This window comes from Galleria mellonella, unplaced genomic scaffold (assembly GCF_026898425.1).
Source record: "Galleria mellonella isolate WM207_F2 unplaced genomic scaffold, CSIRO_AGI_GalMel_v1 utg44, whole genome shotgun sequence".
NCBI classification, from domain to species: domain Eukaryota; kingdom Metazoa; phylum Arthropoda; class Insecta; order Lepidoptera; family Pyralidae; genus Galleria; species Galleria mellonella.
This window is the reverse complement of record NW_026442100.1, coordinates 66,344-86,285: the sequence shown is the minus strand read 5'-3', so window position 1 is coordinate 86,285 and position 19,942 is coordinate 66,344. Positions and strand designations below refer to the sequence as shown.

Sequence of the window (19,942 nt, the reverse complement as noted above, 5' to 3'; positions counted from 1 at the left end):
CCATATAAAACTAAATATTTTTTGTTTTAGAGTTTAAGGTGTATAATTGAAATGTGCGATTGTTTGTAAAGAACTTTGAATGTTGAAAGATTACTTGACATCATAAAAAAACATTACACAGATAGACAGTAATATTATATAGGTAGATGATACGAAGAAAATATTTTTTAATGGATGGAAGTAGCTCCGCCTCTGCTGTCAGTATCTGCTGGCGGTGTACCAGTAAGTGATGAGAATAATAGTTACCCTATCGTAATGAATTCTCAGGAATTAATCACGATGGTTCTCAGGAGGAATCGGGGTCAATCTAACAGAATTTATCGTTAGAAATAAAACCACTAACGAAATAATATTAGGTACAATATAAATAATTTGAAATATTAATTGTTCAAATTAGGATAATTGTAACTACTTTGATGAATTTATGTAAGTGCCTACAGTGAATTTGATAATTTATTACTACTGTTGCTAAAACTTTATCAGCAAATACTTATTTAAATATATTACCTATAGCTAACTAAATTATATAAACAACCCGAACGTACACGCATGCGTATTGAATTAAAACTTTTCCGATGTAAAACGCATGCGTCGTCCGTGACGGTCAACCATGCGGTCGATAGAGTACAAAATTTTTGACGCTAGTATTTTTGGTGTTGGTAATTGTGACATACACGCTGAAACCATATTTTCTGTATTTATCATATCTCTACAAATGTCAAATCAAGATGTCAAATGTCACGTTGACAAACATTATTCCTTCAATTTCAGTCTTATTGACGTTTGTAAAATTGTGATGTAGTATTTCAATTGTTTTGTTTTTCGTGTGTAAATAATTAGCTTGTAACTATAATAGACTGAAACTATTCTCGTGGTATATTAACTTGTTTGTAATGTTCTTATATATCGCAGAGTAAAGAAATAAGCAATGACGGATTTTACACCATTCTATGTTGACCGAGCTAAAGGAGGACGAGCATCATGTAAAATATGCAAAGGAAATTGTCAAAGCGGAGAACTGCGTATGGCCAAGATAATTGCGAGTCCATACGGTGAAAATCAACAAATGAAATCATGGCACCACGTCGATTGCTTTATGACGGCGCTGTTAAAACAACGTCCAACCACCAAACGTATAGACTCCATCGACGACATTGGGAACTGGGACAGTTTGACCAAAGAAGACCAACAGTTTTTAATAAAAAAAATAAATGAAATGGAAAAACTTTATGCAGAGAAAAACAGTGGCAAATATACAGCTAAAGTGATAAATAATGAGTCAAAAGTACCTCAAAGTAGTCCAGATACAACTGATATGACTAGTACAAAAACATTACAAGTAAAGGATATTAAAAATGATGATAATATGTTCATAGCATTCTTTAATTTGTGTAAGAAAATATCTAGAGTAGATGCATACACAGAGAAAACTGCAGTTGTTAATAACTTTTTTCGCAAAGGCACAGACAATAATTCATTTAAGGGTGATTTATTGCTGTGGTGTAAATTATTATTACCACAGGTTACTAAAAGAGTTTATAATTTAAAAAGTAAACAGATAATCAAATTATTCTCTAGAATTTTTAGTACAGATCACTATGACATGCTTACAGATCTTGAACAAGGCGATGTAGCACAGACTATTCAAATTTTTTTATGAATGCTAAGTCCGTTCAACCTGCCAATGAGAGTACATTAACAGTACACGACGTTGAGAATTTCCTTGAAGATCTATCCAAATTGACAAAAGAGGAAGAACAAATATATCATTTTAAAAAAATTGTTAAAAAGTGTACTAAAGATGATATACTCATGTTGATTCGACTTATTAAAGGGGACTTGCGTATAAATGCAGGCCCTAAACATATACTAGAAGGTGTACATCCAGATGCTTACAGTGCTTTTCAGACATCTAGGGATCTAGATATGGTCTTAGACAGAGTTCTATCAAACGGTACTGGTGTAAAACACAAAGACTCATCTCATGATAATGTGCAGGCAAAAATAGTTCTTATGACTCCTGTTCTTCCGATGTTAGCTGAGGCATGTAAATCTGTTGAAATGGCAATGAAAAAATGTCCAAACGGAATGTTTTCTGAAATTAAATATGATGGGGAAAGAGTTCAAGTCCATAAAAAAGGGAATGAGTTTAAATATTTCTCAAGAGCTTTAAAACCTGTTATGCCACATAAAGTTAGTCACTTTAAGGATTATTTGCCTCAGGCATTCCCTAAAGGTGAGGATCTAATATTAGATGCTGAGGTTTTAATGGTTGATACAAATACAGGCAAACCTTTACCATTTGGTACACTAGGTATTCATAAGCAGTCAAAATTTAAAGATGCACAGGTGTGTTTGTTTGTGTTTGACTGCTTGTACTACAATGATAAGGTCCTTATAGATTTGCCTATACGAAAAAGAAGACAGTTCTTACTTGATAATATGGTTGAAGTCAAAAACCATGTTATGTTTTCTGAACAGCAGCATATTGAGAAACCAGCTGATTTAGCAAAAATGATTGCAGAGGTAATATCAATAATTTATATTTATTTGTTATTACTAATATTATAAATGTGAAAGTAAATTTGTTTGTTTGTTATCTTTTAACACAAAAATGCACAACAATTACTATGAAATTTAAAATATATATATGTACTATAAGGGATGGAAAATTATATGGACTATTTTTTATCTCAGTCTGAATGTTTATATAGTAAATATATAAATAAAATAAATATAAATGTCTTTATTAAATTTTCTTCAATTAACTTTAGTCAACAAGTAGGAGTATGTTCATTTGATATAATTAATTAATAGAAAAACATTTTTATTTTACCTATTTTTTAAAATTTTATGTTCTATTTCAATTAAAATATTTTATATAAATATTAAATGGACCAATTTAAAAACATTTAATTGTAACCAATATTGGTAATAAAAAATTGTAATCTTACAAATATTGCAAATACATAGTGTCTAAAATGTTTATATTTGATTTTAGGCTGAATGAATTTGAATAAAATTAGTAGATAGATTACATTTACTTCTTATTATGACTACCATTAATCTTATTATATTGTTATGTCTTAATTTTTTTTATCTTTATGTGTGGTTGAATGTTTTTGGAAAACCCCTCTTAAAGCCTACTTAATCATGTAATCAGCAATCGTCAAAATTTCTTAATAATCTTTTAGAGCATGTTAAAATTGTATTCAAGTAAGTGAATTAGTTTGTTTGTTTGTTACCTTTAAGCACCTCAGTGGCTCGACAATTATAATTTATTATTCAATAAAAAATTTATCACATATTTGGAATGAAAAATAACATAATATAGAGCTTACTTTTTATAATGGTTAAATAAAAGAAGTCTAATAAAATCATAAGAGTTATATTTTGCGATATTAGAACCAATGGTTAACAATGTACATATTACATGTTATAGTTGTATTACATTATGTTTTTATGAATTAAATTCTCTTCACTTAATTATTATGTTGTAATATTTTACCTATAGACTCAATCCAGCCCAGATAGCTGAGAGATGTGGATTGAAATCCTAAGGATTCCAATATCTGTAGGTAAATTTTTCTAACTTAATAATTTAGGGTTCATTAAAAGCCTGATTATTTAATTACTTTTTAAATATTATTTCTGACTGCCCTACAAATTAAGTGTAACAAATTCACATTATTCTTTTAATAATACAGCATTTGTAAATTTTTATTTCAGGTGTTGCAACTAGGATTAGAAGGTCTGGTTTTAAAGGACCTGGAGTCCACATATGTGCCTGGTAAACGTCATTGGTTGAAAGTAAAAAAAGATTATTTGTTTGATGGAGCTATGGCAGACACGGCTGACCTTGTTGTTCTCGGAGCTTGGTTTGGTAAGCAAATTCATTATTATTGTTATTTTATTGTTTATAAACTGACATAGATCTGTATATTGATAATATATATTAATGAAAAGTACCCATATGGATAGTTTCTCTTTATATATAATAAAATTTCATTATAATGCATTTTTCTGTTTACCAATCTTTACACATTGTCATATTTATAATATTACTTACTAGCTTTTATCCACGATATGTCGATTGACAGAAGAAGAATTGAAAATGGAGTTTATATTAATTATAACATCAAAATATTATTTGTTCTCAAAGGTGTTCTCAAAATACGAAATTGGAACATCAATCAATATAAGAAATATTGACGCTATAATTTCCAATTCTAAACAATTCATGAGTGTCTGCAAAATTTATTCAATTTGTCGATGTCGTTTGGCATTTTCATCAGATACCAAAGGTTAGATGAACCCGGTGGAAAAATAGCGTCGAATTTGTTATTGTGAGTAAGCTATTCAGTAGTAAAACATTCGGGGTGATAGGTTTTATCAATGAAATTGAATTGTATATATACACGATTAATGGGAATTTTATACACTTCTGAATAAAGTCAAAACAATTGTCGTAAACGAAAAACACAATAGGTTCAAATAATAATTCCCGTTATGCGTGTATATAGACATCGTAAAAAAATTAACATACGTTTTAAAAATGGAATTGTTAATGTAAAAATAAATATCAAAATCATTTTTTCACATACATGTTCATTACATACATGCCTATTAGCTCATTTCAATATTGTAATTTTATAAATAGTTACGAGTAAAGTTTCTTTTTTATTTGTAACAATAATATAAATATTTAGGTAATCACAATCTTTAACAAGTATCTCCGCGATACAATTATTTCTAATATTAAAAATCGATCAAGTTTTTTTATTATCTCATTTGGTTTTGTATTTGTTAATGGCTTCTTAGGCTTTTGTTAAAATAAAAAAATATTATATTTTCAGGTTCTGGTAAAAAAGGCGGTATGATGTCAGTATTTCTGATGGGATGCCTCAACGAACTACGCGATCAATGGGTAACTGTGACGAAAGTGCATACTGGTCACGATGATATCACTTTAGAGAGACTTCAAGGGGAATTAGAGTCCCTCATGTTGAAAATATCCCAAGATTATACAAAACTACCTTCGTGGCTGGATTGTAATAAAGGAATGATTCCAGACTTTGTGGCGAAAGATCCAAAAAAACAGCCTGTGTGGGAAATCACTGGTAAGATTGAAACTTTTTTACAATGTAGAATTATGCTAAGTGACAATTAATTCATGTAATAATAACAATATAAAATATATATTACCAATACTCAGAATTATTTTATCATATAAAGTTATTACCTTTTCCCTCCATATAAAATTATTTATTCCTGTATTATAGGCGTGACATTGCAATGGCATAAAAAGAAAAGCAAAGAGCATGTATTCACACTGCGAATTTTCAGCTACGCGGTTTATCTGCAAAATTCCGTGACATAGGGATATATTTACAGGGATATGGTTCTTTATAAAACTATGGTCACTGTGGAATAAAATAAATAGCGGAAAAATAGTCGATGTTGATGAGAATTTACGTTTAAATAATGATAAAAAATTAGCACTGTCAAATAGTTAAATTAAAATATTTATTTTGATTACAGGCACAGAATTCACTAAAGCGAACATACATACAGCAGATGGCATTTCAATTAGATTTCCAAGAGTGACTAGGATACGTACGGATAAAAATTGGAAAACAGCTACAAACTTGGAAGAACTGAAGAAATTGTATAAAACATCAAAAGAAAAAACAGATGTAAGCCTCTTGGATAAACTGGCTGCCACTGCGTCACAGAGTTCTTCGCCAGTTAAAAATAAATTGAAAGGCAGTCCACAAGTTAATAAAATAGACAATTTTCTCAAAAGACCATTAAATACAATATCACCAGTGAAAAAGAAAATAAACGAAGATGATTCTGATACTACCATTATTATGTCAGAAAAAAGTGAATCTAGTTTCGAGGATACTGAATGTGCAACATCAAGTACTACAAATAATATACATAAAAAGAAAATGAAACAAAGTAATATGGATAGCTTACTAAATAGAGAGCGAGACTCGATACCAACGCCGAAAAAGAAAAAAAGAAAATTGAATTCACCTGAATCATCAGAGAAGAGTGAAAATAATGCAGGCTTTGATGAAGTTGATAGTAAAAAAGAGAAAAAAATACAACTGTTACCTAAGGATCCTTTGCCGGATGTATTTAAAGATAAAAGATTAGGTTTTTATCCGGATTTCATTAGTTTTCAAGAGGAGGAAAGAAAGCATTTCGAGAGACATTGGATAGCATATGGCGGTATTGTGGACAAGTCAATACGCAGTATGAATGCTGATTTTGTCGTTCATAAAAATGACGAGATAAGTTTTAGAAAGATGCAGAAATTAAAAAGAAGTTTACCAGATCATGTTAGGCATGTCAATAAAAATTGGCTGATAAAATGTATTAATTACGTGAAATTATGTGACGTTGTTAACGATCCAGTTTTTGTTATACCGTGAATGGTTAAATTTTTATACTTATAAAAAGTATTATTGTATGTATTGATATTATTGTTTTATATTTAAAGCTATGCGATTTCGAATAAATATTACTTATGTATGTCAATAAAGTATAAAACAGATTTTTCTTGTTTATGTTACTGAATTGATTTCAGTTGTTGACATGTTTACGTCCGTCATTTTTTTTTAAGTCGCTATATGTGTGTATTGTTTACTTAAAATGAATCTGTGTTAATTCTCAAATTTAAATAATATGATCTAAACATTAGTTAAGTATTATATTTTTGTGTTATCTTACCTCTAACTGATATTATAAATGTGAAAATTTGTTGTTTAAATATTTGTTATTTAATTACACTTAAATGGCTAAACCGATTTAAATGGAATTTGACACAGAACTTTTGTTTAAACTTTTCAATGTGTTAATTCTAATTCCTATGAACGTAGCTCAGAGTGTCAGCTAGTTTTTAGTTGAAGCTGAACCGTCAAGACTAAATCTATTGATATAACGCATCAATTTTTTAAATCGTATATATTACCTATGAGGTAATGTAAATCATTAATATAAGTTCCTAGGAATTGTTACTAATCTCAAAATTGTGTGATAAAAGTGATTTGTAAATGAGATAAAAAAGAAATATTTTATAGTAAATATGAAGTAACATATTGCAAGAACAATATTGAATTGTTAAATTCATTAAAAATAATGTGCTTACAATATTGCCTACGTTTTTTATTTCACTTTGAATTGTAAACAAGGTAATGGTCTACCATTACTCATGGAAATATAGTAACTACTCATCGTTCTAATGCATAGATACGACAATGGATCCTTTATGTACTGTCGTTTCTCATTCTTAAAGGCAGGATTTGAAACCTGAAACGGTCATTGCATGCATCCAGGCAAGCATAATAAAAATAAAGTATAAAAATATTTAGAAAAGATCTCTACTCGGAGAGAACAAGCCCATCGTCGTCTTTTGGATTAGTATGTTGATTTTTCAATAATTCGCTCGAACTCGAGATCTTTATGAATTCGGGTAATAAATAGGTAATAGGCTAAATTATAATTTACAATTAGATCTTATACAAATAATGTGTAAAAATAAATATTCGACAAATAATGTAGAAAATAAATGGTTTCAATTTTATAAAAAAAAAAAAACCTAAATAAATCAGCATCACAAACAAAAAAGCTTTCATACCTATTAATATGTCCAGAAGCTATAATGCTAACGCAATTTTTGGTTCAGATGTTAAGAGTGGCTAAATAACCGTTTTATTTTCAACGGATAATGGGTATGTTAATTTTGAATAATAAAAGCGTCCATAAAAATAAATTTTTACGTGGTAAGTAGTTAATAGGATCAGATTTAATGTAGGTACCTTAATAGCCCGGCATCGATTAATTTTTTAATAACTAATTTTATATAACTGTCGAATACCTACGTAGGTGTCACCGTTTCCCACTTGTGGGCAGTGTTTATACCTACCATACTAACAATTACTACACTGGGCCTAGTATTTAGGTAATTGTCTAATCACAAAAAATAAACTTGTTATAGACGTACACATTCGTCTATAACAAGTTTATTTTTAATTTAAGATCCGTTTATAATTAAAGATGCAAGACTATATGTATGTCCTCATCATCACATCAGCCGTTAACTGTCCACTGTTGAGCATAGGCCTCATCCTATTGGGAAGTTTTGCCAGTAGGTACCATGCTTAACAAGTGGATTGCTGCAGTTAGGCTTGAGGGACGTTGCAATATAGCCCTCGACCATTAAGTTCTCGGAATCGAGTTTTACGACACCCACGGTAGTGAAGTAGGAGTGACCCATTCTATACCGGGACTCTGGTTTACTGGGGGGAAGGTCTTGTTAGTAATGCGGACAATCTGTCCCATTGCTAGCAATATACCTGATAAGGTCGACTTCCACGTGGTTCCCCCTGAAAAACCATCATGCTGAATTCTAGGTGTATTTATCACGACGGGCTGACCTGCCTTTTCATTCTCACCTATCATCCTTCACTGGTACCATCAATTAAAAAAAAGGTGGAGTTACCATTTTATTATCATCAATTTAAAAAAAAAAAAACTAGTTTACTGGTTCTGACCTACCTGACCGTCTTAATTTTTTTTTATGTTAAGACTAATAATACTTTTGATTAAAATTGTTTTGTATTTTAGTCTCTTAGATATATTGTACGACATACAAGACTAGTGAGTGAGGATACATTTTTTTCTTGTCACAACACTGAAATGGATTGTTAGTAATGGAGGCTGAGAATCCCATTGCTAGCAATATACCCAACCAGGTCGACCTCCTCGCGGTTTCCCCTGGAAACTATCATGGTTAATTCCTTAATGAATTCATCATGATGGGCTAACTGGCCTGTTTTCATTCTCATCTATCACCCTTCACTGGTGCTCCGCCAGCGTATCCCATTAGCGCAGGCGGGGTTACCATACCTTTTTCACCCAACAAAAAAAAAAAAACATTGAAATGAACAGTAATGCATGTCTTAGGTGTCTGCTTTCAAACAGTTTACGTAATCACCCAATAAAAAAATATCTGTTCTATCAATCAGTTCTGTGCCTACCTAATGATAACAACGAATATCCTTTTTTTTAGATTTATTTAATGAAATAAAATACCTTATGAAAGTATAATGTTATTCCTGTTAGTGTTATCGGTATATGCTGGTTGGGTATTAGTGAAAATTGATAGGTGAGGATAAAGACAGGTCAGTTGGCCTATCGAATTCGCCAGGAAATAACTACAATGGTGTCCAGGGAGACCACGGGGAAAGTAAGCTGATAAATTATGTTATAATTGCTAGTAATGAAGTCCAAGTGTTAATTAGTAATAATACCTATTTTTTTTTACAACACGGGGCAAACGAGCATGCGGCTCACCTGATGGTAAGTAACTACCGCCGCCCATGATCATCCACAACACCAGCGGCATTGCAGGTGTGCTGCCGGCCTTTTAATCTATTGCCACTATACTTGGGAATTGTCACAGTAAACTGGTGTCTTTTCGCATCAGCTGTAGAATTTAAATAGACACTGCATTGCAGGTAGCATCTGCCTTGCTATCAAATCTTACGCTATCATTATCTGAATTTATTTCAGAATTTGGTGTCGCCGGGTAAAATAAGTACGAATTTGGATTACTTATATATTTCTATCACGTTCTCCACGTATACACCTTATGAATAGAATTTCTTGGACTGTGATTTATGTGAAATTCTTTTATTGGTCTTTGAAAAGTTAATTTGAATAAATAATATATTACTGTTATCGGGGTGTTACATTGAAAGGAAAGTAAAGTCCACTCATACCGAATAAATCGTCTAAGCGCCTGTCTGTTATGATCGTAGACTTCATTACGTACTATCATACGACTGATTTTCTGAAAAATCCTTCGAAACTTATAACAATTTATGGAAAAGTACTTAAAAGTGTTTCTATGCATAGTTTCAATATGAATTGATTTTAAAGAGAAAAGGAAAAGTACCAAGGAAATATGTATATCTATCCCACTTATGTTTCTACTGCCAAGCAGAATTGTTTTCATATCTGTCTTTCTATTTAAAGTACACCCGTAGTAATGAAATTAAAGGCATAATACCATAGTCTTGGGGAACAAGGGATTGTTAGTAAAGGAGGTCTAAGCCCCATTCCTAGCGATATAACTTGTCAGAACGACCTCCATGCGGTTGGAAACCATCGTGGCCAATTCTTGTCGAATTTGTTATAATGGGCCAACTGACCTGACTTCTTTTTCATCTATCGTCCCTCACTGGTGTACACAGCGCAGGTGGGGTTACTTTACAATTTTATCCATTAAAAAGCCATAGTCTTCAGCAATGGCAATGTATGAGGTTTACAACATGCGTCAACTGAGTAACACCTACACTGGTAACCTGTGATATCTGGGGGGAAAGGGTTTGTTAGTAATGGAGACTGAGAATCCCATTGCTAGCAATATACCCAACCAGATCGACCTCCTCGCGGTTCTCCCTGGAAACTATCATGGTTAATTCCTGATGAAGTCATTATGATGGGCTAACTGGCCTGTTTTCATTCTCATCTATCACCCTTCACTGGTGCTTTGCCAGTGTATCCCGTTAGCGCAGGCGGGGTTACATACCATTTTCACCCATAAAAAAAAAAACCTTTTATATCTATGGTGCTGTTCGGTATCGTTAAAGTTTAGAGATGACGGCTACCACTTGCTATTAGATGTACGGTCAGCTTGTTTGTCATTATCAGTTACATAAAATAGTTTTTTTTTTAAGTGTAAACACCGCTATTAATAAAATCATTAATGTTTAAGATTTATTGTATATTTTGTTATATAATTTGTAATTTACAATTATACATTAATTAAAATAATGGCGAAAGGAAACAATATCATAAGACGAGGTATTAATAAATAATTGAATACAAAACAATGTAAACGAAAAAACCAGCAGTGCATAAAATTTAACGAGCAGATTTAACATCAATTTGGTACAAGTACGTATTACGCACAGACGCACATCACACCGTCACGAAAGCTTTAAAATTCTTATTTTACAAATTCTTATTTCTACTGAATGTAAAAGTTTATAAAGAGTTTGTGAAAAAGCAGGCCTGTCGAGGTGTTTTTTTTTTCAATTTCTTACTCTTAGGTGAGATTATACGAGACCGGATTCCTCTTACATGAAAATTATCTGTGAGATTTTAAATAATTATATTTATTTGATATCTTCATGTGTATTGATTTATTAGATTATTAACGATAGAGGTTTTTAAGTTTTAGAAATTTGGCACACGACTCTCTTTGGTTATGTCACAAAAGATGTAACAGGGAACTTGTATTTGAATATCCACTCAGTTTTTTTATTTTTTAAGATAAAGTTCTTGAAATGAATTTGAATGAAAATAACATTATATAAGATTTTTATATGGAGGTAACAATTCGAAATAGGTAAATAACGCAAATGTGTTCTGAGTTTGATTTGGTACTTGGATTGATGTTACTTAAAATTTTACACAAATATGTACTAGTCTTTCAAAATATAAAAGCCGAAACATCAATCATTGTACGAGTGTATAGGAAGCGATCTCTCTCGATAACAGAGAACAATACAGCTGCTCTTAAATTCTGATTGGAGGCTGATTCTAAAATATGTGCCTACTAGGAATTTCCATTTATATCCTGACAATTGAATGAAGATTGTATGGGTACTGTAAAGGGGAAAATCGAAATCATTATTAGCAAAACTAAATATTTATTGTACTCGTAATGAAACATGGTTCGATAAATATGACAAAAATTTTTAAGCTTTCTATAGTGAATAACAACTCGTTACAGAAAATAAAATGTGAGGTTTTAATTTTTTTGGCGTTTTTCAACCTATGTCATCATCAACATATCAGTCTTTAACTGTTCATTAATAAGAATAGAAGAATAGTAGAGGGATAGGCAGTAACGTCCTTCTTAAAACATCACCATAAGCCTAACTGCGATTTCCAACCCGCCTGCCAAACGTGGCAATTACTGGTAAAACCAGGTCAGTCGATGGTTGATAAGGATACGACTGAATATAAGTTTCTCCCATATGGGAGGTTTTGCCTTTGCGATTGGGGGGTTTTGCCAATATATGTTATGCTTGGTAGGCAGGATGTTTAACGAAGTATGACTTTGATGACGTTTTAAAAAGGGCCGCTGCTGACCATTCCTCGACTGTTAAATTCCCTTAGTCGCCTATTACGACACCCACGGGAAAGGAAGGGGTGGTCTATTCTATGCCGGGACTACTTTTATTTATTTATTTTTATTAAAATTATCGGTTTCTCTAGTCATGCAGTAGGTATAATCATAATATATAAAAATCCTGTGTCACAACATTCGATCACGATAATCTCCGAAATCGCTTAACCAATTCAATTAATTTTATAAATATGTATTGTTTGCTCTTGCTCTGATGCTGTTTAGTAGTTTATTATGGTTGTTTCAATTAGTTAATTAATTATTAAATGTAATTAAACTTTTTGAAAAAAGCGACAGCTGAGTTTCTTGCCCAGTTTTCTTGACTGAAATTGTGTTACAAATGGGTGGTGAAATAATGAAAAAACGACTATTAAAAATGCTTAAATCTAAGTTTAATTAAATAAAAATATTCCTTTCTTTCATCTTTAAAACATCGGATAGTTTTAGTTTCATCAAGATATATGGACCAGGTAATTAACAGTAGAAGGAAAGCAATGTTTGTCAGATTAACAGGTTAAATTATAAAATGAAAACAAATTAATAAGACAAAGTCACTAAAAAATCCGGTTTTAAAATTAGTTATTGATACTTTATATTGTTGTTCTATTTATTTAATACTATCGTCATATAGTCTATAGCACTCATACATAGATTTATAAATGCAGTAACAAAAAAAAAAACATATTTGCTTCTGCAGACAAAGTTAAAAAAAAAACCAAATTGTATTTCGGCAAAATTCCATAAAATTTGTTCTTTTTAATAATTAAATAATATGTTGTACAAATAAAACCGACTTTAAATGTGACAAAACTAGTTATTTTGATCAAAAAACTAAACTGCTCAACCTATCGTGATAAAATTACTTTGGGACCAATTTGTAAGTATATTCTTTCAGATAGAAAACAATTTTCCATATCGGTTTAGAACTGACGAAGTTATGAGGTAACAAACATAAACAAAATACAACCGAATTTAAAAACCACCTTTTTGTAGACGGTTAAAAATAATCTTCATAGATGCTGGTAATCCAAAGGTACTGTAATTTGAAAAATACAAATTAAGAACTTCCTCTTTTTGAAATCGCTTACAAATAAGAGATTCCAAGGATGTATTTCTCAGTAAGATTAAATCAGGATTACGGTGCAATAGTATTCCTTTCAGCGCGGTGCAAACATGGCTCATAATAACCACTGAAACGCCTTCGGGCCGCGTAGCGTGTGTTCCGGTTTAAAATTTCAGTAGTATAACTCCCACTCTCAAGTAAACTCGGGCTTGTGTGTGCTAAAACAAATTAATTATTTATACGCGGGGCTCAGCTTTCCTCACAAACACAGCGTAGAATGTTTACATATTCCGAAAATTATCAATACAGTTCCAAGTGTTATTATGTGAGCTTATGACACAAATTGAATATTCAAATTGTCTGGAGGAACAAGACGTTAATTTTAATAACAATGATACACAATGACCGAGTTATTGCTGAACGTAGGTAGCAATATGGTAACAAAGCGAGAATATTTTTTTTTATTGCTAATTATGAAAACGTTATTTAAAAGGTATCATTATCGTCATAAACCAGGTACGATCTTTAAGTCTCATTTTTGTAAAATAATAAAGGATATAATTTTTTTTTTAATAAATGTAAAAGTATAAATGGATGTTTGTTGTTCTTTCATGCAAAAACTATTGAACGGATTTTAATTAATTATGGTATATAGGTAGGTTATATCACAACTTAATACATATAATATTTTATGTACCAATTCACGCAGACGTAACCGCAGTTATACTACTAGTAAAAAATAAATACGCGCATTGTATTCTGAAACATCAGTATCCATTTAAAGCTCTATCAGTGAAACTGATTTTTTCCCATGAAACATTGCTTAAAAAGCGACAAAATTTTTTTAGCCTCCAATAGAAGAAGCAAAATGCTGTACCACCTTATACGACATGACGATTTTTTAAACAGCATAATAGAAGAAAAAAAAAAGGGGGAAGATGGAGTAATAATTACATGGGACAGATAAAAGAAACTCTATTTGTCATGTCGTATAGGGAGGTCAAAGATATGGGCTGGAATGGAGTTGGCTGAAAGAAAATACATGAATTAGTTACATCGCCAAGAGGAAACTTTTAAATGAAAGAAAAGAGAAGAAATTTAAAAGTTGCTCCTTCCTGAAGTTTGTAAAATTATGTGATTTTCTGTCTATTTAAAATAAAATAAAGGAAAGGAAATTACTTCTTAAACTTTGTATAGATCAAACAATATTGCTTAAACTTAAACAATAGATAAATGAGAGAACAGAATCAAAGAAATTTCAGATAAAATCTAGGGCTACGCATTTCGGTCTCGATTTTGTCACATTAATTATATTTTTACTTTAATGTAATTCATTTTTCGAAAGAGCGAGTAAACTTCTCTTTGAGCAGTAGAAATACTCAAAGAAACTTTATAAACAGTTCAATTAAATTTAATGTTCGGCGAATTTGAGTACAATACAGCGATAAAACGTAATTGTGAGATATTTATACAAAATTCATCGAGACAATACAAGGAAAGTGAAAATGAACCTTTGGGGAAACTATTAGGTATGTTTGACTTTTACATATATACACACATATCTATCACGCCTTAGGTATATTTGACTTTACTAACATGTTTAAATAAATTTACATCCGTGTGTATATTGAATTCAATGTTATTAGTATTTATGGACATGGACAATGACGTAGAAGGAAAGAAAGATGCTTGAGGCATTCGAAATGTAGACATGGAGGAGAATGGAAAGGATAAGCTGGACAGAAAAACTAACGAATGAGGAAGTCCTGAAAAGAGTGAACGAGAAAAGAACATTAATTAAAATAATAGATAATAGAAAAGGCAAAATGCTGGGCCACCTTATAAGAAATGACGATTTTTTAAGAGCATAGTAGAAGGAAAAATAGAGGGCAAAAGAGGAAGACCGAGGAATAACTACATGGGACAGATAAAAGAAACATGGTGCATGACACCTCGTATAGGGAGATCAAGGATATGGCCTGGGATAGAACTGGCTGGAAGAAGATGCATGAATTAGTTGCACCGACAAGAGGAAACTCTAAAATGAAAAAAAAAGTATTTATGGTATATATTTGTTAAGATGTTGCGACAAATGTTATACTCATTTTACAATACATCCTAATTTTCAACCGATTTAAAAAAGGATGGATCCCCAATTCGGTTATTTTTTTTACATTTGTTATCTCGTAACTCCGTCAGTTAACAATAAAATATTGTCTTAAATAAATTGCTCTGTTATATTACACCAAAATTCAATAAACAGGTGAAGTGATTTTTCACGAGACATCCATTCCAAGATTGATGACCAAATAAACCAGGTCGCTTCTATATAACACGGGTCAATTTAAAGAGTAGTTGTATTTTATATTTCCAAGAGACAAATAAATAAATTGTGTGCCTGAATCCTGATCCTGCGGTTTTTTCTTTTCTATTCAATGGAATGTAAGTCAAAAATAATTAATTTAGGATATTTTTTATAGAAAAATGCGATACAAGTCAGCGGTCTATTTTACAAATAATGGCATGTATTATAGAGTGACATGTGTTGTTTGTTAATTCTTGAGAATTTAATGCAGTAATTTCATATATTTAATAAAAAAATATTAGGGTCGTTGGTTGCAGTAACACAAATGGGAAGAAATACTAATAAAGAAGAGAGGGAGAGAGATTGTTAGTCTTGTGGAAGTTAATTCCCATTGTTGAAAATATAGTCTGACAGATCGACCTCCACGCGGTTCCTTTTTGAAACCGTTGTGATTATTTCTTGTTGAATCTGTCATAAAGAGCTAACTCAGCTGCTTTCATCGACTGGTGCCCCGCCAGCATATATCGATAGCGCAGGCGGGATTACTATTTGATTGTTATCCACTAAGAACACCTATGAAGAAGAAGAAGAAACAAATGACAGTAATAATGTAAGAATTATCGATTCTTTTGCATTTAACATTTTTGATGATTTTGAATGCAGAGTAGAACATTCAGAAAACTTAACAATGTGGTAATATTGCCAAATTTCTGAATATTAAAGATTATATTGCATATAGGTATTTTTTATTGGTTCGATACCTAACGTACATCTCGTCTCAGGCTGCATAAAATATTTATAAGAGATTTCGCGTTTCGTGTTTCGTGTCCTACGTGAGTGATACGCCCAAGTTTTTATTAAATTGCTGTACCATTGAAAGCTATAGTACGTAATAGGTAGTCGTCTATCAAAATAAGGAAGTACATTCGACAGAGAAATTTTATACGGAATTTATTTTTCGAATACTTTCTATAAAGAGACGAAATTGATATTCTATTCGTTCGTATCTTCGATGATAAAGACGTTGGATGAATTTCAATTCGCTTTTTAAAGTTATACCTAATTTATCCAAAGTACTTTAAGTTAGAGAGTTATACTGTAATAATTTCTAGAATTTAGCATTAAATAAAATTTGACTATATGCGTTCATATTAGAAATAAGTAAAGATTTCAAATGCAGGTGGCACAGGATCTGTTATTGTGCTGGTTTGTGGGTAATCTGTGATATTTAAGGAACGTACCAAAAAGGTATAAAGAAACTTTTCTGGTGTGATTTTGTCTGTCCAGTTGTCTGTCTATTATAGTGCTATATCTCAATATTAATGATATTAATTTAAATTTTGAATTTTGGAATAATCATACATATTGCAATGAAAATATAAAAAAAAAAATATTTCCTTTGCTAAGGGATTCAAAATGCAAAATTGATATATTAGTTCAAGTGGAGTGTCGTATTTTTATATGGACTTATAGGTCTTCATTTACACATATTAAAACTAATTTATATTTATTTTTCTGATGATACTTTGTACGCGTGGATTTTAGAAGTGAAAAACAATGAAATAAAATAAAAAATCAATGAATACATACATGGCATATCAAAATGAAACATATACCAGATTTTAAGCTAAACCTTAAGGAACACAACTGTGAACTGCGTTCATATTAGTGTAGTAGTTTTTGCGTGATGCCGGAACAAATAAATAGACAGATAGAGAAAAATTTTGTTTTAGCTTTTATTACCTTTATTAAAATCTCCATATAAGTTTTTCTTAAATATGTTCCATTGCACATAGAAGATATATATAACATGCTAATCTAGAAGCCCCTAGATAAATATTCCAACTTAACTGGTAATACTGCGGCATGCATAAGAGAGAAAAACTAGTACTTTGTACTTAAATAAATATTTAGCCACCCTTTTCGTGAATTGAAAATTCTGAAATGCGCAGTTTTAGTCTAGGTTGGATACAGAGCTTTTTATTTAAGTATTACTGTCATCCCGTATAGATAGGTTTATATTTTGTACTTACTGCTAACAGACTTGAAGGATATATAAAGCCACTGGTTTCTTTTTTTTATCGAAATATATTTATTGAGCAAGATAAAAAATTGCTTTCTTATTGACCTTGTATATTTATAATAGTCGGTACATGTTTGAAAATAATTGGTTGATCTGTAAAGCATTAACAATTACGAATATTTTTTGTAAAAAAATTACGTATCTACTCGTAAGTGACTTTATATACCACATGGACAAAATCTAAAGCAAAAACTAGTATAATTCTAATAATGATAATATTAGTGTAAACGGTTTATTAGGTCAATAAGGTCAAGTTATATCGAGATTTAATTCTAAATAGTCATAATAGTGAAGGTATTTCTGCAAATGGTAGCACACAATAGGCAGACAGAAGTTTCAAGTATTGTTGCATGAAATAAACTTTGTAAAATAGCTGTGTGCCCATTTCACATGCACAATGCAAGATGCAATGAGTTTCCAATATGTATACGAGTAGATACTTCGTCAATAACAGTACATAATATAAAATATAACAATATAAAACAATGTGTTTGATAAATAAGAGATTATAAATTGAATTCTAATTCTGTTTTAAACTTACAAATCAACTAGATATTTATTATAATTTTAATTTTGTGAGCTCTTTATATTTAGATGATATTACAAATGTTATGTGATACGATTCACGTAGCAACAAACCGTGGAAGTAAAATATTATAAATTAAACATTTAATGTCAAAATGATTCTGCGACATTATAATTAAACGACTTTAGAATTGGTATTATTCAAGAATGAGAATACGAATGGTTTCAACGACTGAGTTGCTACGATGTTATGGCAATTTTCATTACGAAAATTGAGTGAATTGATGTAGTGAAACAATGTCGAAATATATTGTGCTCTCAAATAAATAATATGATAAATATATGATCATAAAATGTATACAGTTAAAATAATATTTGTTTATTTATACTTTATTGAACCATTTACAAAAATAATAAATTCGTAGGAAAATTTAATGAGCAGTGATTCAAAAGTCCGCCTTGTACATTTATATGTACAAATGAATAAATAAAAAAAGGCGGCCTTATCGCTAAGCTATTTCTTCCAAGTAATCTTTGGGTAGAAGACATTGAGAAACACTCGCACATATATAGATATATACAGTAAGGTGCAAAACTGAATCAGTACTTTACATGTCCATAAAAAATAGCGTAAAAAATGTAGGATTAATTGTTAAATAATAAACGGATTACGGTATTAAAAACTATATTTATTTATTACTTTAATTACGATTGTCTGATAAGCTTAAACATACTTTTGGTTTATGATTATCGCAAATACAATTGGTTCACTTTCGTACATGTACGTACACGGTACATGTACACCTATATATATATACTTTATAGCACACATATAATAGGAGAGAATGAAAGAGAAATATGAAGAAAGAACACAGAAAAAAGTACTAAAGGGAGAGATAGTAGGAATTAATAGAGGTTCTTTAGCTAGTATGAGTTATTATTGAATTGTCGTTAATATTGTTTAGTATTCGACTTAACTTACCTGGAAGTTATATTAAATTTGAGATAATCACCCACTTCCTATAATTTATTAGATGTAAATAAAATTTAAAATCCAAAACATTTTCCCTATGCGCCGATTATTTATTCACATCGCATAGATAACTTTATTGATTTTCTTGCAAGATATAATATCATATGCAAGTCGCGTGAATTATTTATAAATATGCTATATAAAATATGATGATTCATGTAAAAAATAACATTCGTAACCTTTGGTAAGAATAGTAGATTACTCTGAGAAATATTTTTCTTGCTACTGTGTTTACTTTGGTTTCTAGGCTTTAGTTGTCAGTTTTACCATTTAGGATTGAAATAGTTATGATTTATAAATCAATGTTTGTTATACTAACATAGTGGTTTTTAAAAAAAAAAAATTATCTTTTTTATTTTTTTTTTCACTTTTTTCAACATTTTACTGAACTAGATGTCATTTTGCAGGAGTCCATAATACTTTTATACTGAATTAAAAATTCATTTTGACATTGAATGTTTTTTAATGAGTGAAAATGAAATGGTAACCATGTCTGCGCTATCAATATACACTAGCGGGTTACCATTGAGAATTATGAGGAATACCTTAATGGTTTACAAGAGGAACCGCGTGGAGGCCAACCTGATAGAGTATATTGCTAGCAATAAGGCTTTTGGACCCACAATATTGACAATCTGTTTCCCCTCTGATTTTGAATGTTAATTTATAGTAAACATCAACACAACACATTTCTCCCGCGTACGCTCAGGCTGTAGAAT

The 19,942-nt window shown here is 30.8% G+C and overlaps 2 protein-coding genes across 2 annotated transcripts in view; one reads left to right on the top strand and one right to left on the bottom strand.

The window, feature by feature from the left end:
* Nucleotides 1-19,942, bottom strand: part of LOC128201472 (suppressor of lurcher protein 1-like) — a gene marked incomplete at its 5' end in the record, with an annotated part of 82,041 nt that overhangs the window by 4,005 nt on the left and 58,094 nt on the right. The gene's annotated exons all lie outside the window — the stretch shown is intronic.
* On the top strand, nt 757-7,157 carry LOC113519091 (DNA ligase 3). The gene is given in 5 exon segments (XM_052898519.1): nt 757-1,646; nt 1,649-2,526; nt 3,730-3,883; nt 4,857-5,120; nt 5,542-7,157. Coding segments are annotated over 5 exon segments (2,916 nt in total). The 5' UTR covers nt 757-928; the 3' UTR covers nt 6,444-7,157.